Raw genomic sequence first — 25,607 nt, 5'->3', positions numbered from 1 at the left:
GGAGAGGAAGGGATGATGGGGATTTGAAGAGGGTACGAGCTGGGAGGAATTCGATGCAAGTTGGATGAGTCGGAACTGGATGATTGTATCAGTAGCAGCCGTGGGACGTCAATAAATTATCTCTTCCTGTATATGATATAATATCATGGATCCAACATCCAATCAGTGAGTCAGCCGGGATGACGTGCCATGGCGTGAAGCCTGGCTTAAATAACCACGGACAAGTCGTCGGACATGAAGTCGAATGTTCAAGTTGTGACGTAAGTAATCGTTATCGTGGCTGGCACTTTGTTTTTCTACATAACAACGCCGCACAGTCGATCGATCGACCATCTTTCATCAAGAAGATTACAGTGATGACGGCAGGATAAGTATTATACACAATCACCGGCAGAATGGATGTAGCCTCCATGCGTCGAACGCGTGCTAACATCATGTTGCCCTTCCATTCCATCAGTTTTCTGCCAGAATGTAAACTTGCTTCGGGATTCTCAGGCGGTTATTCTCTTCAAGCCATTGGATACTCACTAAAATGATCTAGTTCCATGCATGTACTTCACATCACTAGTTCTTATCGATCATCAATTTGTCACATCATGGTCTCAGGGTTTCGTCGCAAATGGATTAATGGGCGCCTTTCTTTGGTTCAAAGCCACGGCGTTGCTGAGCGCCTAGAGTTTCAGTTTCTACCTCCCAGATGTCGGATCCCATCAGTGTCATCGCCGGCGGTGCCGCTATTCTTCAGGTCATTCAAACAATAGCTCAAGCTTCAGATCTTTTGTATAGATATGTTGCTTCTGTCCGCAACGCCGACTCTTCCTGTCAGAGTCTGCTTAATGAGCTCAGCGCAATCGGTGGCATCCTCACCACAGTTATGGCGATCAAGAAGGATGATAATCTTCCACCCGATCTCAGCCATGCACTTTCAAAGTTGATGGCCATAGACGGACCAGTTGCAAAATTATTGGTGGAACTGGAGAGCATTCTGCCAAATGAACAGGCCCTGGAGAACGGGAAAATGAAGACGATTCCCAAATTGAAGTGGCCATTCAAGGAAGAGAAAGTAGGCGCAATCATCGATAAATTGAAAAAGTATTGTGGCGAGATCACAAATATTTTAGCAATCGACACATGGTGATCTTGCTTGTTTATGATGATCGTTTTGATACTAATACCATCGCAAGGAACACACTCAAGGAAGTCAAGCATGAACTCCAAGAAGTCAATCGAGGAGTCAAAGACTTGAAAAATGATTCTGCCGCAGAAAAGCTGCGCAGAAAAGGTGAGTCGCTGATTGCCAGTTACTTCCTACCCTGTTCACGCGCGCATAGACGAGGAACGTCGAAAGTTCCTTCAATGGATGAACCCAGTGTTTTGTGATGACAAGCACGCCACCTGCCGTGGTCAGCGAAATGCCAGCACCGGTCGTTGGATTTTCGACACCGATGAGTATAAGACTTGGAATACATCCGGATCCCGCAGTTTCTATGGTTGAATGGCCACCGTGAGTCGTATCATTCACCATTAATTGCAGGTCAGTTGACACTCGCAACAGCTGGACATGGCAAGACAATCCTTGCGTAAGTTCGGAGCCCATCTAGAAAGCTTTCAGGGCCTATGTTGACCTGTGTTATTTCAGCTCAGCCGTCATAGACGAAATTCGGGGTGGCGATGAAGCAGAGCTACAGACGCTCGCTTTTTTCTACTGCAATTTTCGAGACGACAGAACAACAAATGCGGCTGCAGTATTGCGCTCCTTGATTGTTCAGCTGCTTCAACAATGGAAAGACGACTGGATCACAAAGATAGGCGAGCAGCAAGAAGTCGAACACAAACGGGGACCTTGATTCTCTGCGAAACCTCTTGCAGGAACATCGCAATTCAAAGTCACATCCTACAGATCTCGGATTTCTGCGAAAGCTTCTCGTTGAAGTGTCTATGCTGGTTCGCCGACCAGTCCTCGTGATTGACGCCTTGGACGAATGCAAGAATTACCCCAACCTGGTCGAACATCTTGTAAACCTTGCTGAAGATGCTCGACTACGACTTTTCGTCACCGGTAGAAGCGAGCCAGAAATCCAAGAAGCATTTCGTGATCTCCCTACCATGTCGCTGAAGGACAGCGCAGGACAAATGAAAGAAGATATACACGTGCACATTACCGAGCAGCTGAGTACTCAGAAGCGTTTGTCACAACTACCCGACGCGTTGAAGAAGACGATTTTGGAGAAATTGTTGGAAAAGGCCGAGGGCATGTAAGTACAGCAAATTCCGCTTGCTCCTTAGAAATTCATCATAGGATTGCACGCAGGTTTCGCTGGGTTCAGTGTCAACTGGACGAAATCATGGCTTGCAAAAGACGTATCGATATTGAATCAGCCCTCAACAACCTTCCAGCTGGACTTTACGAGACGTATGATAGGATTATTCAGGCTATCAAACAGAGAGGACCAAGCGACGACCAAATCGCTCGTAGTTGTTTGCTTTGGCTGGCCGGCACGTTCACCCCGTTGACACTTGATCAGCTCAACGAAGCGATGATGATTGAAGTCGGACAATCAAATCTTAATCCGGACCTTGGTGTTATGGACCCCATGGATATCGTGACCGCGTGCGGAAGCCTTGTGACCTACAACGAGAACACTGGCATCGTTGCACTATCTCACTATAGCGTCAAAGTATGATTTGTCAACCTTCTCCATCTTGCTCATCCACTGATGCGCTATGCAACCAGGAATACTTGGACCAATCGCCCTAACAACATCTTCAAATCAGTCTCGGACATGCACGCACGCATCTGCGAGTTCTTGATTACGTACATATTATGCGACTTTGTGGACGAGATCTGCGCAAAAGGTGCGATACTATCTTTCGTGGATATGAGCTAAGAAGCTGATGTTTGGATAGGTAAACATCCAGCTATACAACGCCGTTCATTCTCTGTGTGGCCACATCGTGTTGATGTTGCCGATGTCGGCAAAGGCCATCCGTTGCTGAGCTACGCAATTCAAGGATGCAAGCATCTTGGACATGTTTCAGACGAGGATCCTTGCGTTATGGATGCCCTGTCACGGCTGAACTCGGAGTTTCTTCGAAACACCAAGAAACATCGTGTGCTAGCTCGAGGCGAATACGACTATGGGCCTAGGTGGTTGCCTGAGGATGTGACTTTGCCCTCACTTCTATTCATCCCGCTTCAACACGGCAAGCTGTGGATGGTTGAATCCCTCGTCAAGCAGGACCCTCATCTCCTGGACGTGGATATTGCCACTGGTTGGGGCCCTCCCCTGATTTTCGCTATGGCCAAGAAACCTGATTGCGTCAGTATTCTCCTGAAGCCAGGCGTCGATTTTAATAAGCCTTCTTCCTTCGAACCTTATTTATACGGCTTTCGTGTCCATGGTGATGACTGCCGTGCTCCAATTTCGTGGGCAGCTCTGACTGGAAGTGAAGTCGCCATGGATTTCTTGCTGTCACAAACGGAGGTCGACATACCCAATGACATCTTGCACATGGCTTTTAGGGCGAGCAAGCCGTTGCCCGAATTTATCCGCAAATTCCGCCAACGCGGTGCGGATGTCAATTTCACAGTCAACGGTTTTACCCCTATCCATTATCTCCTCTCGAATCACTCCAATGATGACAAAAGTCGATTGCTACCCGTCGTAAAAGCGCTCGTTGAGCCGTCTTGTAATTTTTCTTTGCGAAACCGCGCTGCCAAAACAGTACTACACATTGCTCTCGATAAACGTCTAGAAGATATTGTCGCATATCTTCTCGAGCAAAACGCAGAGCTGTCAGCAACGGCGACTCTCCTTCCTCTTCCAGACATGTGGAGCTGGGCTACAAACAAGACCTGGTTTCCCAAGGTTCAAGCAGCGGCTCTTGCTGCTGATCAACCGTGCACCAGAATTAAGGGGAAGGTTGTTGATGATACAACGGAATCGAAACTCGTCGAGTTTTCAGTTGTAGTTACTGCAGACCGCGATAACCCCAATCCGATTTGCGCTGTTGTTGTTTCAGCGATACTCAATGGCGAGCTGTCGAGTGAGTAACCGCTTTCATCCAGCCGTATAATTTATCGATTAGTGAAGATTACTATGCCATCAGTGTCGGCCTTTCATGTTGTAACCCGTCACTTCAAAAGGACATTCAAGACTCCTCGCAAGATGATTCCCCTAGACTCGGACACTACTTTAGATGGTCACCAGGGCAGCGTGTCTTCAGTCGCTTGTTCGACTATCATCAAGGAGACAAAGTTACCAGAATGCTACGGCAGTTAACCAAAGATAAAGGCTCGACTAGCACCTCCCTTTTTCTTAAGATGACCAAGAACAAGTGGAACGCTAAAGTCTTTGAACTTGGGGTCGAGCTCACACTTGATATCTACAGAGGTCCTTTACCTTAGTCTCATGGTATGTGCTAATTCTCCTGAAACATCACGGTGTTCTCATCTTCACGGGCAGGATACCATCTGGAGTCGTGTGGATATGCATGCTACTCTAGTTATTCATCTGCTATGTTCGCGCATTCTTTGATTTTTAGCGAGGTGGTAGATATACATATGTATTACGCTGGCTTTGCAATCGCTGTCTACTTCAGTATAGCAACCACGTCTGAATTCATGCAATCCCTAGCCTCTACCTTCATCACGACTGCCAGGGGAGGCTATTAAACACCCACTGTATCGCTCAAATTGTCAAATCATTTGTATTAACGCTACCAATGAATGAAAAGGTGACGAGACAAGCAGAAACAAGGCTCCATAGATGAGTCACGTTGCTCGCAGACGTGCCCATCATATCGTGATGACAAGGAGCGGCATGAAAGCATGGCGGACATGATGAACATGTTTTCGCATATGCGAAAACTGAAAACCGAGGAAAGAGCAAGAAAGAAAAGGTAAAAGTGGGAAAGAAAAGGGAGACTGGATAACGCGGTTAAGGATACGACCTTCAGTACGCACCATCGCTCCTCCAAGTCCACGTCTGCTCCATGCCTCCCTGTTGTTCCTCAGTATATCCCCGTTGTCACGGTGGTGCGAGGTGCCGATCGATGGATTGAACACCGTACACCCCATGCCACTCCCAATAATAGTACTTGTGTTGTTGGAAGGCCTGTCTCATGATATGAACGTGGTCTTGTGGTACTGCGACCTGAAGCTGAAGTAACTACACGAGCAGCTGCTGTTGAGATGAAAGAAGATGCTCGTTGTAGGATGCTTGAGACGAGGGGTATTGAAGACCTTGTGGTTGTGCAGGTGGTTGTGCTTAAGGAGCAGGTCCCGAGTATTAAGTTGGAGGACATGGGATGGAAGGGCAAACGATGTTAGTGGTGTGTGTGGGAATACACCAAACTGCAAGTATTTGCCGGGAGTGTCGAGATCGTAAGAAAGTGAGGGAGGAACTGACGTAGGTGCTCGGAGGTGCCGGTGAAGTGTTGGGTAGGCTGAGACTATGAGCAACCCACTTAAGGTCATAAGCAGCCCCGAAATGCAGTGAGAACTTGACCCACATAGGTATACTTAGGCGAGAAGCCATGAAAAGTTGAAATTTGCGAATGACATGTGCACCCCGGTCCCCGGACTGGTCTGCCCACGTCATCGGTTTCTAACGGACACTCACTTAATGTCATTTCAGCCACGTAAGTACTTTGAACAGCGTACCAGTGTCAACTGCAGACGAATACACCTTGCCAGACTTCTACACGCAGTCTTCAATCCTACCCACTCTCCACCACCGACTGCCCAGCTGCCCATCCACCCTCGTCTGTCTTCGAAAACCTCCACAACCCAATTGCCAAATCATGAATATCACCTAAGAACCTACTAGGCATCAGGATTCAGCATGGCAGAGTCAGATGGAAAAGGACATGCATTTTTCGTATGCAGAATTGGCTTGTAACTCTGTTGTTGATTTTCAGATGCCGGAGCACTTTGTTTTTCTCAAATTTCAAAACAACGCCGCGCAGTCGAGAGCTCGACCATCTTTCATCAAGACGGTATTACACACAGCGAGTATGGGGCTCATGGGTATGGCGGGTACGAGTATGGTGCAGAGATGTGCTACCACTCAGCACGGTGTACGGGTATGTTCACGCCGGGTAGCCGCACTATCTCCGAAATTTCTCCGCGGTGTTAATATGACAAGGATTCGCCACTCACTACGATCCTTATTTTTTTGGAGGTCGTTGACTGCAACAGTGACCCACTGCTTCAATATTCCTACCAGTTCATTTCTTCCGTCTCGGAGACACATCGTTATTACTGATTACAACTCGGTGATTCGATCTAAGTACGTGAACTTATTGCTTGCATTTGCGTGGACCTTGATTAATTTTCACTCGAGAAACCTTGGCGTTCGAATTCAGCAGTCTATTCATTTTTTAAGCTTGACGCTGTGGCTGCCCAATATCACGATGGACATCTAGTGTCCGCCGCTTCCAGGACTCCAAGGATAAGTCATCGACTACGAATCTAAGCACCACGCCAATGGCTGCTGGGGCAAAGAGGCAGTTGATCGTGCATTTAGTGGCGGAAAGGTACAGACCACGAGTGGATCAGTTTTCTCTACTTGCTCGAAAAGGACAACAACCTGTCCATCATACATACTTATCGAATGCATATGAGCAATCAAGTTCGGTGAGTGGGTCCTTAATAACATGGAGTACATGGGACGAAGGAGCGAACAATGTAGTGTATACAGGAACACGCCAAACTGCAGGTATTGGGGCGTGCCGAGATCGTAAGAAAGTAAGGGGGAGGAACTGACGTAGGTACTAGGACGTGAACTGTTGGGTAGGTTGAGATTGTGAGTGAGGTGATGAGCGGATGAGATGGAAAGAACGAGCAACGCACTTGAGGTCGAATCTCGTAAGTAGCCCCGAGACACAGCAAAAACTTGACCCATGCTCATACCAAGACCCACGTTGGTATGGGCGTGGAGCGATAAAAAGTCGATGGCCATCGTGAAAACGAGTGACCGGAGATGAACCATGGAAGGTGACTAAGACATAACCGACAGCTGGGAGGCAGATATCAGCTGTTTAGATAATATTGGCATCGAATAACTAGATGTTTTCCTACATGGAGCGCTTGGTGTATCAACAACACATGAAGAAGCGCAAGAGACGTGGAGTTTTCTTCTAGGGACAGATCCATTTGGGCCAGGTGAAAATGACGCGATCGTGCCGATCCTTCTTTGGTTGCAGCGTCCTCTGATTATGTGTGGTCCCACAGGGTGCTCCAGAGTACATTCTGACTGGCATTGGAACTATGGAGGGCAGCACTAGAACTGGTAGTGCTCTCTTCAACCAACTCGGAGGGTGAATATGGGTGTGGCTTTGGAACGTCCTCCCGTGTGGCGATTGATGGTTATGATTGAAAAATCAAGGGATGGAAGCATAGTAACAACTGGTACAAATTTGTGAAGAGTCTTTCCTACATGCTATGCAATCTTCCCAGACTGAAATCAAGCTAAGTGTCATAACGAAGAGTTTGTTGATATGTGCAACAGGAATTGGTCAGCCTCATCTCAGAGCAGCCTGATTCTCCCACAAGGACGAACCTCCATGGACTGGTCGACACCCAAAACACCATCCCCACCCAAGATCTGTATTGTCCTCACCGTCTCCAACCCCAATACTCACACGCAGCCTCCCGTGCACCTTTGCCCCATCCCTAACCATCTACCTCTCCCTTCCACAAATTGCTCATCGTAACGACCCACATCTGTCACTCGTGTACTGTGCTCCGATGTCGGCTGTGTTCAGAACCAAGCATGAGATGAGCTCGCTCAAGGAGGCTCAAAAATACTTGAAAATTGGCAACTTGGACGTCGGCAAATATATTAGTGAATGTTCCAAGGTTGCGAGAGCGATATTTGCTGTCCAGAGTGTCTTCATACCTGTTTCAGTCCCTCCGTAAAGTTATCGGGCGAATCGAAAACACCATCATAGTCTAGAACTTTGTCCGCATACTGAGCCATCGCATGCTTGTTGATAAGTTCCACCTGAGCGGCATCCGGACTCTGGGCTAATCAATCCAAGAAGTCCTCCATGATGGACTGCATCGCTGTGGACGGGTCCATGATAGTATCTACAAAATGACATGAAGGCAAATACGGGGTGATGGGTTCCTACGCACTGAAAGGAGGGTTATCTCTTCAACCTCAGTGTCACCCATTTCTTTTGTATTTACCTGGTCGTCCTGCTCCGCATTGTGCTTGCGCTTATTCGGACTTTGACCCCCTGCGCACACATGTATGTCAAATCAACGATGTGAACGAGGAAGGGGCACGGACCTAATAAAGCATGGTTTTACTGGTTTTTTTTATCGCGCTTAGAGCGTCGTGGGACTGACAAGCCCTTAGGCCCTAGCGTCGGTCAAGTTTTTGAGAAAGTTGGATATCATGGTGCAGGGATTGAGAAGAACAAGAACGCGTCCGAATTTGCGTGAACGCACCTGCAGGATCTATAACCCTAACCCTAGGTTCAAGAAATAAAAGCTTGTAAGTTGTTATGCGCTGTTCCTTTTGTTTTTACCAACCGAAGTCGTTGCACTTTGAAACTCTTGTCTGTATTATGAATCCAATAAGCCAGCGAGTCCGAGCGGTTTATATCGCGCCAAGAGTCATAAAAGGACTATTCAGTGGTGCTCGCGATCGAATGTCGACGTTCTGGAGGGACTGATTTGTTTTAATTGTCGACAACGGTTAACATCCTCAGCGAGGCTGCTAGTAACGCAACTACTAGGAGCCTTTTGGAACTCATGTTCTGCGCTTAACCCAGTCGATCTTTTTGTTCTCTCATCGTACTTCAAAATTATTGCCTGTCACCTGGTCCTCTGTGGTTGGCATAAGTTGTAAATTGGTCGTGACGGGATCAGTTTGCAGAAGACATAAAGCTCGACTTGTGAGGGTAGCCTGGGTTCGTGATAGTGCAGACCTTGGTCACCTGATTTGTTCCGCCACGAGCTTTTGACCTCGTGCTGTTATTGATGTTCTTCAGAGTTTTATCAAGTTGAATAACAATCCAGATGCGCCCAATAAAGTCCTGGACTCTCGAGAGATGTTTTCACTATAGCTCCTGATTCGTGATCATGTGCTTCATACCAGTCTAATCAATCATCTAAATAGGCGCCAATGCAGGGTTCAGAGCTACAAATAGGTCAATGAGCGCCCACCCTCAACTTAATGCGGCGATACCAGGTTTACATCTTCCGCTGTCCAGATGGATCCCATCACCAGCGGTTTGACCATTCTTCAACTCGTTAAAACGATAGCGCAAGCTTCAGCTCTTTTGTATGGATATGTTGCTTCCGTCCGCGACGCTGATTCGTCCTGCCAGAGTCTGCTTGATGAGCTTAGTTCAATCCTTGGAGTCCTGACCACAGTCATGGAGATCGAGAAAGATCCCTCTCTTCCAGATAATCTCCGCCATGTACTTTCAAAACTGATGGCCGAAAATGGACCAGTCACGAAGTTACAGGGAGAACTGAAGAACCTTCTACCAAACGAGCAGGAGAGCAGGAAAATGGGCACAATATCCAAATTGATGTGGCCATGCAAGGAAAAGAAAGCAGCAGCGATTACTGAGAGATTCAAAGGCTTTTATCGTGATATCACAACAGTTCTAGCAATAGACTCGCGGTGAGTTGACTCGCTCATCATGATTGATAATGCTAACACGGCGCCAGGAACACAATGAACAATATCAGCAAAGGAGTTCAGGAATTAAGAGAGAATTCTGATGTACAAATGTGGCGCAAGATCGGTGAGCAGCCGACAACCACTTCTGAGACATCATCTCATCCTATTCAACACGCCTAGACAATGAGCGTCGAAAGTTACTTGAATGGATGAACCCTGTCCCTTGTACTGAAAAGCACGATGCCTGCCATCGTCAGCGCAACCCCGAGACCGGTCGTTGGATTTTACAGGCTGATCAGTATGTGGCCTGGAACAAATCTGATGTCGCATTCCTATGGTTGAACGGCCAGCGTTGGTTATTTCCCGCATTTGCTATCAATTGTAGTTCCTGACACTCAAAACAGCCGGAAGTGGAAAAACCATCCTTGCGTAAGGTCTGGAGGGCTTTTAGAGAACCATAATTGACTTCTGAGCGTCCAGTTCCGCTGTCATCGAAGAAATTCTGGATGGGGAGCAAACTACGCCCCAAACGCTTGCCTATTTCTATTGTGACTTCCGAGATGAGCAAACGACAATTGCAGCTACAGTCTTGCGCTCCTTAGTTGTTCAACTTCTGCGACAATCTGAAGTCGACTGGATCACCAAATTACGCGATCTAAACGAGGGAAAATCAAATACAGAAGCGGATTTTATTTCTCTGCAACAGTTATGGAAGCAATATTGGGACGGAGAGTGGTGTCTCACAGATCTTGGATTTCTACGGAAGCTTCTTGTTGAAGCATCTAGGCTTGTTTGCCGACCAGTTCTTGTGATCGACGCCTTGGATGAATGCAAGGACCACCGCGACCTGGTAGGACACATTGTCGATATTGTTCAAAATGCTCGACTACGACTCTTCATCACCGGTAGAATCGAGTCCGACATTAAGAAAGCTTTCGGCGGTCTTCCCACTTTGTCACTGAAGGACAAAGCAGAACAAATGCAAGAAGATATACGCGTGCACATCATTGAGCAGCTCATGGCTCAGGAGGCTTTGTCATGCCTCTCCGGACAACTTAGAATATCGATTTTGAATAGATTGTTAGAGAAGGCTAAGGGCATGTAAGTAAAATGACTTTCATTCGCTCCTGAATCTCCTGAATCATGATCACATCTAGGTTTCGCTTGGTCCAGTGTCAACTGGATGAAATCATGGTTTGCCCAAGAGATATCGATATCAAGAGAGCCCTCGATAACCTTCCAGAAGGACTATACGAAACCTATGATAGGATCATTCGTGCCATCGAACAAAGAGGGCGGGGTTATGCCCAAATCGCCCAAAACTGCTTGCTTTGGCTTGCTGGTGCACTCACCCCATTGAGGCTTGATCAGCTCAACGAAGCAATGATGATTGAAGTTGGTAAGTCAAGTCTCAACCCGGACCTAGGCGCTAGAAACCCTATGGATATCGTGGTGGCATGTGGAAGCTTTGTGACCTATGACGAGGCAACTGGTGTCGTTGCTCTGTCTCATTATAGCGTCAAGGTATGATATGTTACATTTTTCATGTTAGTCGTCCGCTGATGAGCCAGGCAATTAGCAATACTTGATCTTGATCAGTAGTCGCCCTTATAACATCCTATCCATCTCGTATATGCATGCGCGTATTTGCGAGTGTTTGATTACATATTTGTTATGCGACTTTGTGGATGAGGTGTGCGTAGAAGGTGCGATACCGTCTCTCGTTCATATATGAGATAAGAAACTGAAGGTTTTTATATAGATGAAGCTTCTGATTATGATGGAGATTACGATGAAGATTATGATGAAGATTGCGATGAAGATTACGATGAAGATTACGATGAAGATTACGATGAAGGACCTGCTCGTTTTGCCGATGGTAGCAAAGACCATCCATTGCTGAGCTATGCTGGTCAAGCATTAACACACCTTGGACATGTTTCGGATAAGGACCCTTGTGTTATGGCCGCCCTGTCACGGCTACATTCGGAGCTTCTTCGAAGCACACATAGAGTTTGTGTTTGCAGATTTGCTTCGAACGATTTGATGGTCGAAGAAAGCTTCACCCTCGCTTTTATTCATCCCTCTCGAGCTCGGAAAGCTATGGATGGTCGAATACCTCGTCAAGCAGCCGCAGCAACACTATCTCCTGGACATGAGTATTGGCGATGGTTGGGGTTCTCCCTTGATCTTCGCCATAGCCTCGAACCCTGACTTCCTCGGTATTCTCCTGGAGCTGGGTGCCGATCTCAACAAGCCTTCTGTCATCAATCCCTTGGTATACAACCAAGATCACATTCCTTTCCGTTCCTATGTTCCAATTTCGTGGGCAGCTGCGATTGGAAACGAAGTTGCCATTGATTTCTTGTTGTCACAAAGGGAGGTCAACCTACCTGATGACATTCTGCATATGGTCGATTTGTCCAACACGCTGTTTCCTGAGGTCTTTCGCAAATTTTGTCAACGTGGCGCGGATGTCAATTTTACTGTCGATGGTTCCACCCCTATCCACTCTTTGCTCTCCCGAACGCCCGGGACATTGGAGTCCTTCGATGAAAACCAACGCCTACCAGTCATAAAAGCCCTCGTTGAACCGTCATATGATCTTTCGGTGCAGGATTGGACTGCCAGAACAGTACTACACATTGCTCTTGATGAACGTCTGGAACATATTGTCACATACCTGCTTGAGCAAAGAGCACGGCTATCAGCAACTGCGACTCTCCATCCAGACATGTGGAGCTGGGCTAAGGATGAAAAGTGGTTTTCCAAAATTCAAGAAGCGGTTCCTCCTGTTGATAGAACATGCACGAGAATTAAGGGGGAGGTCATTTCTGCCACTGAGAAATCCCAACTCGTCGAGTTTCCGGGTGCGGTCACTGCTACTTGTGAAGAACTCAATCCAGTTCGCGCTATCGTTGTTTCTGCGATAGTCAATGAGAAGGGGTCAAGTGAGTAACTGCTTCGAGTTCCTCCGAGGCATGCAATTCACAGAGTTGCATAGTCTCCAGCAAGGGGAGGTTCCTTGTGCTACAGTTCGACCTTTCACGCCGCAGCCCGTCTCTTGAAAGCAAAACCCCAGAATCGTCGAAAGAGGAAGAATCATCGAAAGAGGAAGAATTCAAAAGATTCGAGTTCCAATTTACATGGCAAGGTTGGCAGCGTGTCTCTAGTCGCTTGTTTGATTATCATCAAGGAGACAAAGTCACCGACATGCTACGGCAGTTAACCGAAGATAACGACTCGACTGAGACCTCCCTTTTTCTTCAGATGTCCGGGGACACGTGGAACACCCAGGGTGTCTCTGAACTTGGGGTCGAGTGCATGCTCGACGTCTTTAGAGGTCCTTTGCATCAGTTTTGACGTATGTGATATTCGGTGTTCTCATCTTTATGTGCAGGATACTCTACTATACCATACAGTACTTATTCATCTGCTATCATGTTAGCGCATTCTTTTGGTCTCCTACAGTGCAACTACATCTGAAAATGTATGTAAACCCTAGTCCCCGCCATTATTGACTGTCTTCCTTCTTCTACATGTCTGGCTAGGGGAGGCTACTATTCAAGTTCACATACTGTATCATTCAAATTATTATACTATCACTTGCATTAACGCTACTGAAATGCGAAAAGGTGACGAGACAAACAGAAGCAAATCTGCGTAGATGTCAGAATGCATGTAGACGAAAACATAGCGATAACGAGTGCATAACTTATATTGACAAGGAGCAATATGAAGGCATGGCGGACATGATGAGCATGTCTTTCACATAAGCGAAAACTGAAAACCGAGGAAAGAACAAGGAAAGGCAAAGGTAGGAAAGAAAAGGAGTGACGTGATAATGCGGTTGAGGATATGACCTTCAGTACGCACCATCGCTCCTCCCAGTCCATGTCTACTCTATGTCTCCCTGTTGTTCCCCAGTACTACTTATATCCCCGTCGTGGTACGAGGTGTTGATCATAAACACCATACGCACTGAAGGGAGGGTTGTCTCTTCAATCCCAGCATCGCCCATTCTCGTGCATTTACGTGGTCGTTCTCCTCCGCATTGCGCTTGCGTTTATTCAGACATTGAATCCCATAATACTCCCCAATGAACGCGGTCTTATGGTACTGCGACCCGAAGCTGAAACGACCCTAGTGCTGCAGCTGCTGAGATGGAGGAAGGAGCAGCATGTTGTGCAGGGAAAAACAGTCGTGCTTTGAAATTAAGGAGAAAACGACGTTAGTGGAGACGAGGGCACGCTGAATCGCATGTACCGGGGCGTGTCAAAATTGGAAGGAAGGAGCTGGCGTAGGCACTAGGAGGTGAAGTGTTGGGTAGGCTGAGATTGTGAGTAAGGTGATGAGCGGATGTAACAAAAAAGGATGAGAAATGCACCTGAGGCTCATAAGCAGGCCTGAAACGCAACAAGAAATTGCATCACAGGCGTGGGCATGGAGTGGTGAAAAGTCGATAACCATCGAAACGAGTGGCTGGAGGTGAACTACAGGTGGCTGGGACGATACCACTGTCAGAGCTCCTTCTGGTTCAGCAGGAACTCCATTGTGACCGGACTGGTGCTATAGAGGGTAACACTAGGGCTGGTGGTACTCTCTTCAACCAATTTGGAGGGCAGAACGCACCGGCGACGCAAGGGATGGTGCAAGTTATTTGTTGAACAGGATACTGTATTCTCACTCTCTACCCAGACACTTGATCTCCTGGTACATCAGCTGAAATATGGGACTTCTTCTTGTTTTTATATGCGGGTACGGTAGTGCAGGGTCATTAAGTGGGAGGTGGAGCAGATGGAAGTTGTGAAGAGCCTTGGATGCGGCCGGCGTGTAGTCTGAGCTATAGTAGACCGGATCCATAGAAGAGAGGAGAGAGGAAAGGGTAATGTTAGATTTGAAGAGGATAAGAGGGAAAGATTTTTGACTGTCAACGCCTGCGGGATGTCGATTTCTAGGCATGGCTTTAGAGGAGACTGCAACTTGCTCTCGTGTAGCGACTGGTGGTTACGGTATAGGATAGACTCCAATATCTAAGAGCGATTTGAAAAATCAAGGGATGGAAGATAGGACGGACAAAACAACAAAGTACATGGCACAAATCAGCAGAAATGCCGCTCTTCGTGACAAAGTACTCGCCACTGCTCGTGGGCTGGCAATTGTAGGCGTCTCGTTTGTCGTTGAGGATGCAATGGCAATGCGCAGGATGATGAATATTTGAATCCGAGTCTAGACTCTAGTCGCTTCGAAGCCAAGAGCGTGGTTTGAATTTGAAATGCATCTCCAACGCGACGCGTCCACCGAATGGAGAGAAAATTCCTACTGATCATGATACTGACCGCGACTTCCCGATATCTGTAAATTAAAAATTTTGACAACTTGACGTCGGATTATCTGTAACACGAGTTTTTCCAGTAACGTACAGGATGGCTTGCTGCGATATTGTGATCAGTACTGGTTGCAGAGACAAAACTCAAAGGTGTATTTGTGCGAGAGGTGTTAGAATCAGTCCCGAGAGAATTTAAGTGTGCAAATGGGTTCATAGTATTTTCAGAGAGGAGATACGGACGCGAAGATCGGAGTCCATGGACCATCGATAAATGAGAGTTCCGAGAGCGAAAATTGCCCGAATCAGACGTTCTGTGTGCGGAGGGGTACCTACTAAGCCTTACCTAGCCCTCCGTAGATTGGAAAATTTACAGACAGCAATGGGTTGACAGCTGTTGACAGCGACCTTCCTAATGCAGTTCGGCTATTCGGCTAAGGCATGAGGATTTTCGTCTGTACCCAGTGACTTCCTTTCTGTCGGTTCCCTGCTCACCATTTGCAACACGTTGGATTGCAACTTGTGGCAAGCGACATTCTTCGTCCTTCGGCAGGGTTGGTTGAAGAAACCTGCAGCGTGCGTACACAGTTAGTACAAACCTTCAGCTTCAGGTTTGGGAGGTACAGGGAAACCGCCCATTTGCCGCCGATCATTTCTAGATTTAAATTTTAGAGGAAAGAAGAATCTAACATAGAGAAGCTTGGGAACAAAATCTAGTGGCCAGTGAATCAATGATAGAATCATGTTTGTTCATTCATCGATGCTGTCGAGGCCGCTCCAGCATTTCGTGAGACTCGATCGACGCCCAGCCTCCGTATGTCACAAGTGCTATCTCTACGTAGCTACAGGATCGGTGTGAGTCGCATATTTTTTGCTTACAGGTCATTGTATCACATTAATTATGTACTATTAGCTATAGCATCATCCAGAATCTCTAGACAGTAGTTTTCTTTCTTCGACTCTTTACTTCGTGTGCGATTGATCATGTCCCAACAACAGCTGGACGAAGAGACGCCTTTGCTGCCGCCCCTGCAGCAGAAGAAGGCTAGGACACCATTGCCTTGGCGTCAATTTTCTATCATACTATTTCTCCAGGTCGCAGAACCACTATCTTCACAAGTTATTGCCCCCTTCGCACCTCAGGTATGTTTTTTTCCTCATAGCCGAATCAATTGATAGGTATTTAATGCTCCCCGCGTGCCAGTTAATAAGAGATATCGGGATTACAAATGGCGATGAGACCAGTGTAGGATACTATGTCGGACTGATGGTGAGTCTGACCTGAACGATGCATATACCTCACCTTTAAGTATATGCAGTACTCCCTATTCTTTGCCGCGCAAGCGCTCACTGTTCTTCATTGGAGTCGTATATCGGACCACATTGGACGGAAGCCCGTCATTTTGACAGGCCTGCTTGGAATATCTATCTCGATGTGTTGTTTCTGCCTATCTACGACATTCCCCGGACTCGTACTAAGGTTCGATCATTCCGTTCTCCCTTGATAGTTCGGATTTATCTTATTTTAACACCTCAGCCGCGCTCTAAGCGGTGCTTTGAATGGCAACGTTGGTGTAATGAAAAGCATGATGGTGGACATTACCGACTCTACCAACTTGGCCCAGGCGTATGCGTATATGCCATTAGCTTGGTCAACGGGCGGGACAGTCGGGTATGTACCCACGTGATAATCTATATCGCTTCTGGAAACGAGATTACCTTCGCAGCCCCCTTATAGGCGGATTGTTATCACGACCAGTTGATCAATTCCCAAACGTCTTTGGAAATTCCCAATTCTTGAAGACCTATCCATATTTCCTTGCATGCGCTGTACCTGCCACTTTCTCTGCACTGGCTTGGATCGTGACGTTCCTTTTCTTGCGAGAGGCGCGTTATTTCCGACTTAGCATGCAAGCATAAAGAGCTGATGACTTCACGGTTGACAGACTGTACCTACCAGGGTGACTGTCGGACGTTTTCTCAGGGGGAAATATCACGAAGATACCACCCATGGCCATGAGACTCCAACAGGGTCATCTGATTCCCTCAGCACAGAAGATACTGCTCGAAGTACAAACGGCGATGACGCCAAGCCACTACCCCTTCGCTCGCTGTTGATACCCAGAGTGATCATAGCTGCCGGAAACTACGCCGCTTTGTCACTTCTTGATATCGCATTTCGTGACGTACAACCTCTGTTCTTCGCCACACCGCTAGAATTCGGTGGGCTAGGATTAGATCCCCCACAAATCGGCAACATTCTGGCCATCTATGGTGTAATCAACGGCTTGTTCCAAATCTTTTTCTTTGCCGATCTGCATGATCGGTTCGGCTCAAAGATAATATATTCTACTGCAATGGCTGCTGGAATTCCGACGGTCATCACCTTTCCCATCCTCAATGCTGTCGCAAGAGTACAGGGTTTGAGCTTCATGGTATGGGCGATTGTTGGCCTACAACTCGCTCTCTCGATGATATTAAATCTGGCGTATTGTCCGTTCCTGCATCGTATCACTATTCTTTGCGTTGACCTACGATCTCTTTTAGCTTGCATATTTATCTATATCGCAGCAGCGTCTCCGAACCCAGCATCTTTTGGTGCAACGAGTGGGATTGCTCAGCTGGGAGTGTCGATCGTGCGAGCTATCGGTCCCCGCATCCGCTACGTCCGCGTTTTCGCTATCGATCAAGAATCCTGACCACGCATGGATGATCTACTATTATATGATTGCTCTGGTCTGCATAGGGATCTTCGCGTCGCTGTTCCTTCCTCGGCAAGTCATGGAAGAATGAACGTTAACGACACTTGCGCCCCGTGGCAAGGTGTCCAAAGATATATTTATATACATGCTACTAGAGTACGTGCATGATAAGGGGAGAGGTTGAAGAAAGTAAGTTGGCTAGCTGCACCGGGGGTTGGTTTAGAAACATTATAGAACAGAATAACGTGATATATATTGTGTACGAAAGCAAAACGCTGGCTTCCGTATGATTGAATGTGAGGTGTAACGCTGAGTGCGATATATGAAAGGCGCGAGTGGCTTGCATCAAAGGTTGCATGTTCCGCTCCGATTCCCCCTGGAGCACAGAAAATAGTACTTAAAGGAGTCTTCCTAACACCAAACGTTCTATAGAGCATTACCAGAAGCATTCGGACGAGCACACCTGAGCATTGATAACCACTGCAGCATTATCACCGAGGCCACAATGAAGAAAAAAAAGTGAGTCTATGGATTTAAATGACGATGGTCGTATATAGACAGATAGTAAATTTAAAGAAATACACGAAGAAACAAAAATACACTGAAACGAAAAGACAATAAATCCAGCCATTAATCAGAGCGGCGTGATATATACACAGATAGAGATAGAGATGGACGGACGAGGACACAACGAATAGACAAGATAAGCAGAGAGGAATAAGCAGGAGCTGTTACGGGAGACAATCATAAAGGTAGCTATATAGCTAAAAGTGAAATCCAGGAAGATACGATAGTGAAAAACAGGAGATACGATGAGTAACGTAGACGTACATATAGCGATGGCGAGAGAAAGCATTGACAAGCGACATGAAGGCATAGCGGGCATAACGAGGATATTAGTTGCATAGGCGAGGATCTGGATCTGGAAGTTGAGGAAAGAGCAGGGAAGAGAAGAGAAAAGAAGAGAAAAGAAGGGGGGGATCACTCCTGATAACGCAGTTGAGACTGCGCAGGATACGAGCTCCAATACTGACCCTCGCTCCCCTCAGTCCACGTCTGCTCCACATATCCTTGCTGTCCCCCCACATACCCCTGTTGTGATGCGAGGTGCTGGTCTATTGATGATTTTATACCATACACCGTTTGTGGCTCCCCAGGATACTCCTGCTGATATCCCTGCCGTTGAGCGGGCTGCTTCTCCTGCGATCCATAATACTCTCTCGCAAGACCAGTTTCAGGGTACTGCGGGCCAAAGCTGAAACGACTCGGCTGTTGCTGTTGAGACGGAAGAGGATGCTCGCTGTAAGGCGCTTGAGATGCAGGATATTGAGGCGTTTGTATTTGTGTAGGGAACGACGGTTGTGGCTGTGGAGCAGCTCCTGAGTAATGGGGCAATTGAGACGGAGGAGCAAACGATGTCGGCGTGGAGGGAGGACCGCTGAATTGCGCATATTGGGGGGTATCCGGATATGGAAACGGTGACGCAGAGGAACTGGCATAGTCATAAGGGGTGAATTTTTGTGCAGGCTAGAATTGCGTTGAGCGGGAGAGTGGATGTATAAAAAAGGATGGGGAACATACCTGAGGCTGAGGCTCGTAAGCAGCCCCGAACGGTAACGAGAAATCGACTCCGCCTTCTTGCGACATAGAAGTAGGCGTGGAATGATAGGAAGACCGATCAACGGGCGTTGAGACGAGGGAAGACGGCTGGTGGGGAACCACGGGAGGTGGCTGAGACATCACCGAGTGCTGGGACGCAGACATCGATTGACCAGACGTTGGCATCGGCTGATCTGACACCGAGATCGGCTGGCTAGAAATCGGCATCGATTGACCAAGCATTCCCTGTGTTGTCGTTGTCGTAGGCGCGCCAACGCTCGCAGTCCGCACTCTGGCAAGCGGAGACGGCTCCTTCCCAGGACGCACGCGGAACCCAACGGACGGGTACGAGGTCTTCTTACGGTCTTTGTCTTTCTCCTTTGAGCGGTCTTTATCTTTCTCCCCCCGCTCTCGTTCACGTTGACCGTCCTTGAGTAGATCTCGATCTTTTACACGATCCTTCCGAGGCGGAAACTTGGATGGAATGACAATAGCAGGGTATGTCCGTCTTGGTTCTGAGGCCGAATTATCATTGTTGGCATTATTCGTGAACGAGGCGTTCTCGGCAGCACTGGGATTGGAACCAACTTGAGATGGAGAGCGTAGCTCGAGTTCCTGGGCAGAAACGACAGGGACAGGGATGAGAGGAACATTTTCCTCGCCATTACCACCCACACCCGAACCACCAGGTACAGGAACAGCATCCCGGCCATCACCTTCATCCCACCCCTCTCTCTTCCTCTTGGGCCCACTCCCGGCGCCTGTACCACCCGAATCGAGTTTCCGGATGAGCGCCTCCAGAACACTCACATCCAGCGCAGGATAGAGATCTCGAAGGTCCCGAAGCAGCCCAAGACCCATCTTAGCATCTTCCACAGCCGTGCGTGCCCATACAGCCCCTGGATCACGGAGAGCACTGGTAGCGCAGACGATAGAGGCGTCGAACAACGCTTTCGAATACCCCATTTCAACTCCCCGACCAAATCCTATCATGAGATCAGAAAACTAAAGCGAGAAGGGGAACAAAAATAGTATACCTGAAGAAACATCAGAGACGAGGCCGCAACAAAGACTTAATCCCAGCCCGTCCTTCCTCCGTACCAAATCAGGCCGCGCACACGCAAGCTCAACAAAATGTCTCCCAGCTTTGAGGAGTCCATGCGCAGCTGTGAGCGCGCCTACACGTGCTTGATGCGTCTGCAGGCTAGTTTCATGTTTCACATTAAAGTGAGCGTCAGATTGAGATGACGAGGACGAATGGGGACGTAAGCATGGGAGGTATAACCCCATAGCCAGTCTATGCGTCGTCATCAATATGTCAAGACGCTGAGCGAGGAGGGTCGGTGGTGTGCCTCCATGACTTGCGTTGGATGATAGCGCCATGGAAGAGTGAGGGGGCATGCAAGACTCCTCGCCCATCCCCTCATTCCCTATCCGAAATGCGGGTGGGAGGTCTGATAGCCATTGCTTGATCTCGGCTTCGCATTGAGAGCCATGCTCAAGGGATAATAGGACTGAGGGATGTTCGAGGGAAGATAGTAGGGAAGTGCGGAAGTTGATGTCTTTTACGAGCTGTGCGAGTCTGTGGTGATATAGTGGTTAAAAATCAGTGACGCGCAAAGAGGCCACGTAGGTATCACTGACCTTACTCTCATCCCAAACCACCTTCCCACGCCCTCTTTGCCTGTCGGGCTTAGGAGAGGTGCAGACGTACACGCAGACGTGAACACTTCCTCGTCAACGTCAAGCGGTAGGCGGGTGCTGAACGCGTGCAGGGGGATGAGCGGAGCACGTGAAGATAGAGTGGACGTATATCTGTGGAGAAACTAAATTAACGTGATTCACATGACGCGATTCAGCAACTTACGCATCCCACCACCAAATATCCCACCATGCCCGCCGGCGCGCCTCGCTCTCATATAGGCCATACCTGCCAGGCGTAAGATCAGGGTCGACACTGAGCCCCATCGTACGTGCGATATTGACAAGTTTGCCGATCTGTGAAAGTAGGAGTCAGTTGGGATTTCATTATGCATTCGGCTGGCGCTGAAGCGCAAAAAAGGAAGGGAAAACTTGTGGAGACATAATGGGGCCGCAAAGCCAAATGCAATAAGAACGAGGCAGAAATATGGACAAGAAGAGGGAACAATCAAAAAACATAAACATCAAAGTTAAAACGCGACGAAACCGGTCGCACAAGGAAAGTCGACACCCAGAAAAGGATCGATCACGACGATCACGATGTGATGGGAAGGATCTACGGATCGTGAAGGCCGGTTCCAGTGCAGAGAAGTAAAGTTGAAAGGCTCCGTGCGCTACTTCCATCAAGAAGTCACATACCCGCTCCGATTCACCGCAACTCACAAAATATTGGAAACGAGGGAAATATGCCACTCACCTCTCCTAGAATCCATCCCTCCTTCGTATTGCCTGCAGCACTTACATTTCCATGTCTCTCCGGCGTACATCCTTTATCGCAAAGCACTACAAACAGCACGCCAAGCACAATCGCAGATACATAATCCAAGTCGTACTCGCTCGCATGTGCACTATTTGAATTCGACCCTGAACTGGACAGGGCCACGCCACCCTCCCACACGCAGAGCGCTTGCCGAGACAACGCATGAAGAAGTGCAGGAGAGGTCAAATTTTCTTTCGGTGACGGATCTTTCCTTGATTTCTTTGGCCCTGATGAGGTACCCGTCCTGTCGTGCCTTTCAGGTCCTGTTGATTCAGAAGGAGGTCCAGGGTGAGTGAGGCTGGAACTGTGGAGGGTAGCGCTAGTGCTAGCAGCGCTCTCTTCAACCAATAATGCCAGCGCGAAAGCACCCGAAACAGATGCGAACAAGGGGAGGGATGGCGTAAGGGCTTTACTTGAAGTCTGGGATAGAGCTTTTTGCGAAGGCGGAGGCGAAGGTGGTGGGGCAGGCGGTGGGCCGAAAAAAATGGTGCGGGCCGTGTCTGTTTTACTGGTGTCTGTGGGTGCACGAGAGGAAGTGTTCGAGGTGTTCGTGTTCGTTGACGACGCACCCGAACGAGATGGCTCATCTGAGGAGTCGTTTGTTGAACATGATGTGCTCTCACACTCTACCCACCTCCATATGCCTTCTGCGCGCTCTTTCCAGACGCGCCAGCTGAAACAGGGCCCGGGGATCATCCTGAGGGCTTCTTCTGCATGTTCATATAGGCGGGTACGGCGGCGTGGGGCGAATGGGAGATGAGATAAAAGGGATTTCATGAAAAGAGGTGGAGAGGATGAGGACGGATGTGGGGCATAGTAGCAGGAGATTGGAGGCAGCAGGAGGGGGAGAGGAAGGGATGATGGGGAATTTGAAGATGGTAAGAGCAGGGAGGAATGAGATGCAGGTTCAGATTTAATATACCCCTCCTGTGAGTCGGAACTAGACGATTGTACTGGTAGCGGGTCTAGAATGTCAATCTCTTCGCACCAGATAGCTGTAATATGGTCTATGGTGGGTTCGTGTGGGTTGTACGAGTTGACGGTGTGGATAGGTAACTGGAGAGTTGTAGACGATGAGGAAGAGGAAGGAAAACGGACACCTGGTGCTGATATTTGAGCGAGCTGTGACTCGACTGCTATGAGTCTGTTGTTGAGCGAGTGAAGGTCACTATTGGGATGGAGGAATCAAATTTGGTAAGAGAGGAAAGGAGGTATGAACGGACACTTTCTCAGCGGCAGCAGGAGAGTATATACACCTGGCGACCGTATCACGCTTGGTACAAGAACCGCATGGGGCTCGACGATCGCATTTCAGTTTAAGACGTTTACACTAATTAGACGAGTGAGCGAGCGAGTTAGCATAGCAATAAAATTTGCACAGACCTCTGCGCAAACGACGGTTACACGAGAGCGAACTTGTCTGTAAGGATATTAGAAGGAAGAAGAAAAGAAGGCTTGTAATTGAAAGGAGGATGAAGAAGGACTCACGGGCCAATTGCTTGAGCAAGGTGCTCACCGCTACTACTCGGGTCCATCATAAGTAGACCTCTGAGCAGAATCTAATGAGTCAGTAAAGCGAGTTCGTCGCTGTCGTCCGTCGTCGTCGTCGACTTGATAGAACACAAGAACAAGCGCTAAAGAAAATAGCGAAGGTGACGAGAGAGTACCTCCAGTGACTACAGCGGTGCTCCAGGTCCGAGACCCCGTAAGACCTCTAATCGGGATAAACAAACACCCCTGTCAGACGACTTACATCCAACTAAGCTTATAATTTCCGCTTCGGTGCCTGCAGTTAAGTACTTGCGCTTCGTAACCTAGGACCTATGCTGGCCACGTTGCTATCTCCTTCCACCGACCTTCGCAGCCTTTTTGGCACTCAGCGTCTATGTATCCTTCTCATGATCCAAGGTTACTGAGTCAAGATTTGGTGTATCACTGTCCATAATTTATATAGAATATTGCTTTGTTCATTAAACCGACTCGCGTCCTGAGCCTTTTTCACATCTAGAGCCTGTTCATTCTGCATGAAGGTCGCACAGAAATCAATAAAGCTGACAAACCAAGGATTTATAACTGATTGCATATCCCTATTACCACAATTTTAATGGTCATGACATCTACGTATACATGAAAGTCCCTTGTGCCTTCCTGCGGACGTGTATTACGCATACACTCCAAAGTATATACATCCTAGCCAAATTTGAAAGCTTGACGGCAGCCTTTCTCATGTCGCCTCAAATACTAGTATACTCACCCCTAATCCGTAGTCAAGGCTCGAAGGTCCTCGACCCTGGCAATCATATCGGCGTCCGAATCGGTCACTTCAGATTCTAGGCCACCGTCAGATGTACTGCTCTGATCAGAACAAATACTGAACATTGTAAGCTCAGTCCTGCGAGCTCGGGGTCTCGTGACGCTCTCTTCCTTCCTCGGGGTCGGGCTCTCCCGGTTCGCAGACGTCAGTGGTATCCCAATACCCGCGCTATGCTTCTAACCTATTCCTACCTTGTTCACACCCACAATATGGTACGTACACGCGTCAAAGTTTTACCGCATCTTCGCATACGTCATAACGAACGGAACTCATAGCTGTTTGCAAAAATCTTGGCTCTGGCAGCATCTCTAAAAATAAGTGCACTCATGTCAATAAGTGCCACCATAGAAATGTGCCAACCGTCACGCGCCCATCATTTCCTGACAAGACGTTGAACGACAAGATATATGAATATAAGAGACAGGGTTACTCACATGATGATAACGGTCGCAAATTTGGCGTGTTAATCGCATGGACGTGTAAATCCCTTCTCAAGACTCAATACGTTGCCGAATTCTTGTGAGCAAACACGAGCCCCGAGGCTTTGTAAAGATGACAGAACGAGGGCAAATTCGGAGTCCAGACCACATCAATATTATGGATAAAATACTAAATGGAGCTTGCCTCGTAACATACTCTAGGTTACTCAAAATGCGGTGGGGGCATCCTTTTGAGCTTTCGTTACACGGTGGCCAACGTACAAATATTACCCTGTCGCAAAGCCACCAAAGCAGCGACGGCGTCTGGACTCTGCCTGTCAAAAATCAGCAGAGAAAAAACAAAAATAGACAATAATCCGAACATACATCAGTAGTAGCGACAGCACCTACAACAAAGCCTCAAACACGACCACAATGAATTACAAAGTACCAATTCTGTATTCTTACCAAGAAGTGGCACCGTTACGGGTAACAATCTCGCAATGATGCTCAAGAATGTTTCGGTCTTTGGTGTAGTGTGATTGGACTAGAAAGCTGTGGCTGTGGAATGGAGTTTTGTAACATGCCCTTAATCTAAGTGCAACAAAACCACGCACATGATGATACTAAATTGACCGCTACGAAGCAGTAGCTTCAATCGTTCGCTGGCGAAAGAATCGCACATAGGTCGGAATGGGATCCTACACAATCCACAATCATGCAAGCTTTGTAACTTTTTATGCTGTTCTCGCTGATATGATGCCTGCGCCTTGAAGCTTGGTTCTTTGAGAGATTGTCTCTGCACAACGACAAAACATTGTCAGTGGGCAGCAGCTGCCAGCCAGTAACTCTTTGCGCACCCACTATTTTTAGAACATGCTGCCGGAACCAATCTTACATAACCTTCCATAACAGCGGGCCGCAGTACTTGCGCACAGGCTTCAAAGCTTAAGTAGTATACAGCAAGGGCGCACAAGTTGCACAAGTTGCACAGGCATGTACAGCAAGGACGTACCCGGGCTCTCAGTCTCGCTGGCACTGATATACCCCGGAATAGCTCGAGGTATCCATCCTCCCACAGTTTCGACTCCCGTTTCACTGTCCAGCTCATTATCATCGAGCACAATCACTGGACTACC

The 25,607-nt window shown here is 47.9% G+C and overlaps 4 protein-coding genes across 4 annotated transcripts; 3 read left to right on the top strand and 1 right to left on the bottom strand.

The window, feature by feature from the left end:
• Positions 1-697: 697 nt before the first annotated feature.
• DFJ58DRAFT_730021 (uncharacterized protein) lies at positions 698-4,055 on the top strand (the record flags this gene model as incomplete). Its single annotated transcript, XM_041385819.1, has 9 exons — positions 698-1,134; positions 1,185-1,282; positions 1,332-1,481; positions 1,535-1,580; positions 1,640-1,745; positions 1,810-2,255; positions 2,312-2,611; positions 2,735-2,856; positions 2,908-4,055. The coding sequence occupies 9 exons, from the start codon at positions 698-700 to the stop codon at positions 4,053-4,055; spliced, it is 2,853 nt and encodes a 950-aa protein (XP_041241925.1).
• Positions 4,056-9,228: 5,173 nt separating this feature from the next.
• Positions 9,229-13,397, top strand: DFJ58DRAFT_746923 (uncharacterized protein; the record flags this gene model as incomplete). The annotated part of the gene is made up of 10 exons (XM_041387495.1): positions 9,229-9,647; positions 9,695-9,771; positions 9,828-9,998; positions 10,052-10,076; positions 10,128-10,748; positions 10,805-11,171; positions 11,227-11,353; positions 11,410-11,660; positions 11,704-12,598; positions 12,652-13,397. The coding sequence occupies 10 exons, from the start codon at positions 9,229-9,231 to the stop codon at positions 13,008-13,010; spliced, it is 3,312 nt and encodes a 1,103-aa protein (XP_041241924.1). The 3' UTR covers positions 13,011-13,397.
• Positions 13,398-15,957: 2,560 nt separating this feature from the next.
• Positions 15,958-17,766, top strand: DFJ58DRAFT_891170 (major facilitator superfamily domain-containing protein; the record flags this gene model as incomplete). The annotated part of the gene is made up of 8 exons (XM_041394748.1): positions 15,958-16,116; positions 16,178-16,243; positions 16,293-16,453; positions 16,511-16,645; positions 16,701-16,860; positions 16,920-17,466; positions 17,521-17,639; positions 17,665-17,766. 8 exons carry the CDS (start codon positions 15,958-15,960, stop codon positions 17,764-17,766), a joined length of 1,449 nt encoding a protein of 482 aa, XP_041241923.1.
• A 748-nt stretch (positions 17,767-18,514) lies between these two features.
• DFJ58DRAFT_477023 (uncharacterized protein) lies at positions 18,515-23,364 on the bottom strand. Its single transcript, XM_041380569.1, has 9 exons — positions 23,224-23,364; positions 23,119-23,155; positions 22,959-23,065; positions 21,673-22,903; positions 21,142-21,272; positions 20,919-21,089; positions 20,312-20,856; positions 19,257-20,260; positions 18,515-19,202 (listed from the first exon to the last, which is right to left on the bottom strand). The coding sequence occupies exons 1-9, from the start codon at positions 23,271-23,273 to the stop codon at positions 18,657-18,659; spliced, it is 3,822 nt and encodes a 1,273-aa protein (XP_041241922.1). The 5' UTR covers positions 23,274-23,364; the 3' UTR covers positions 18,515-18,656.
• Positions 23,365-25,607: the final 2,243 nt, after the last annotated feature.

Source organism: Suillus subalutaceus (genome assembly GCF_016647625.1).
Source record: "Suillus subalutaceus strain FC151 chromosome Unknown DFJ58scaffold_82, whole genome shotgun sequence".
NCBI lineage: Eukaryota > Fungi > Basidiomycota > Agaricomycetes > Boletales > Suillaceae > Suillus > Suillus subalutaceus.
Note: the sequence above shows the minus strand (reverse complement) of the source record. Positions and strands in the feature narration are given on the sequence as shown.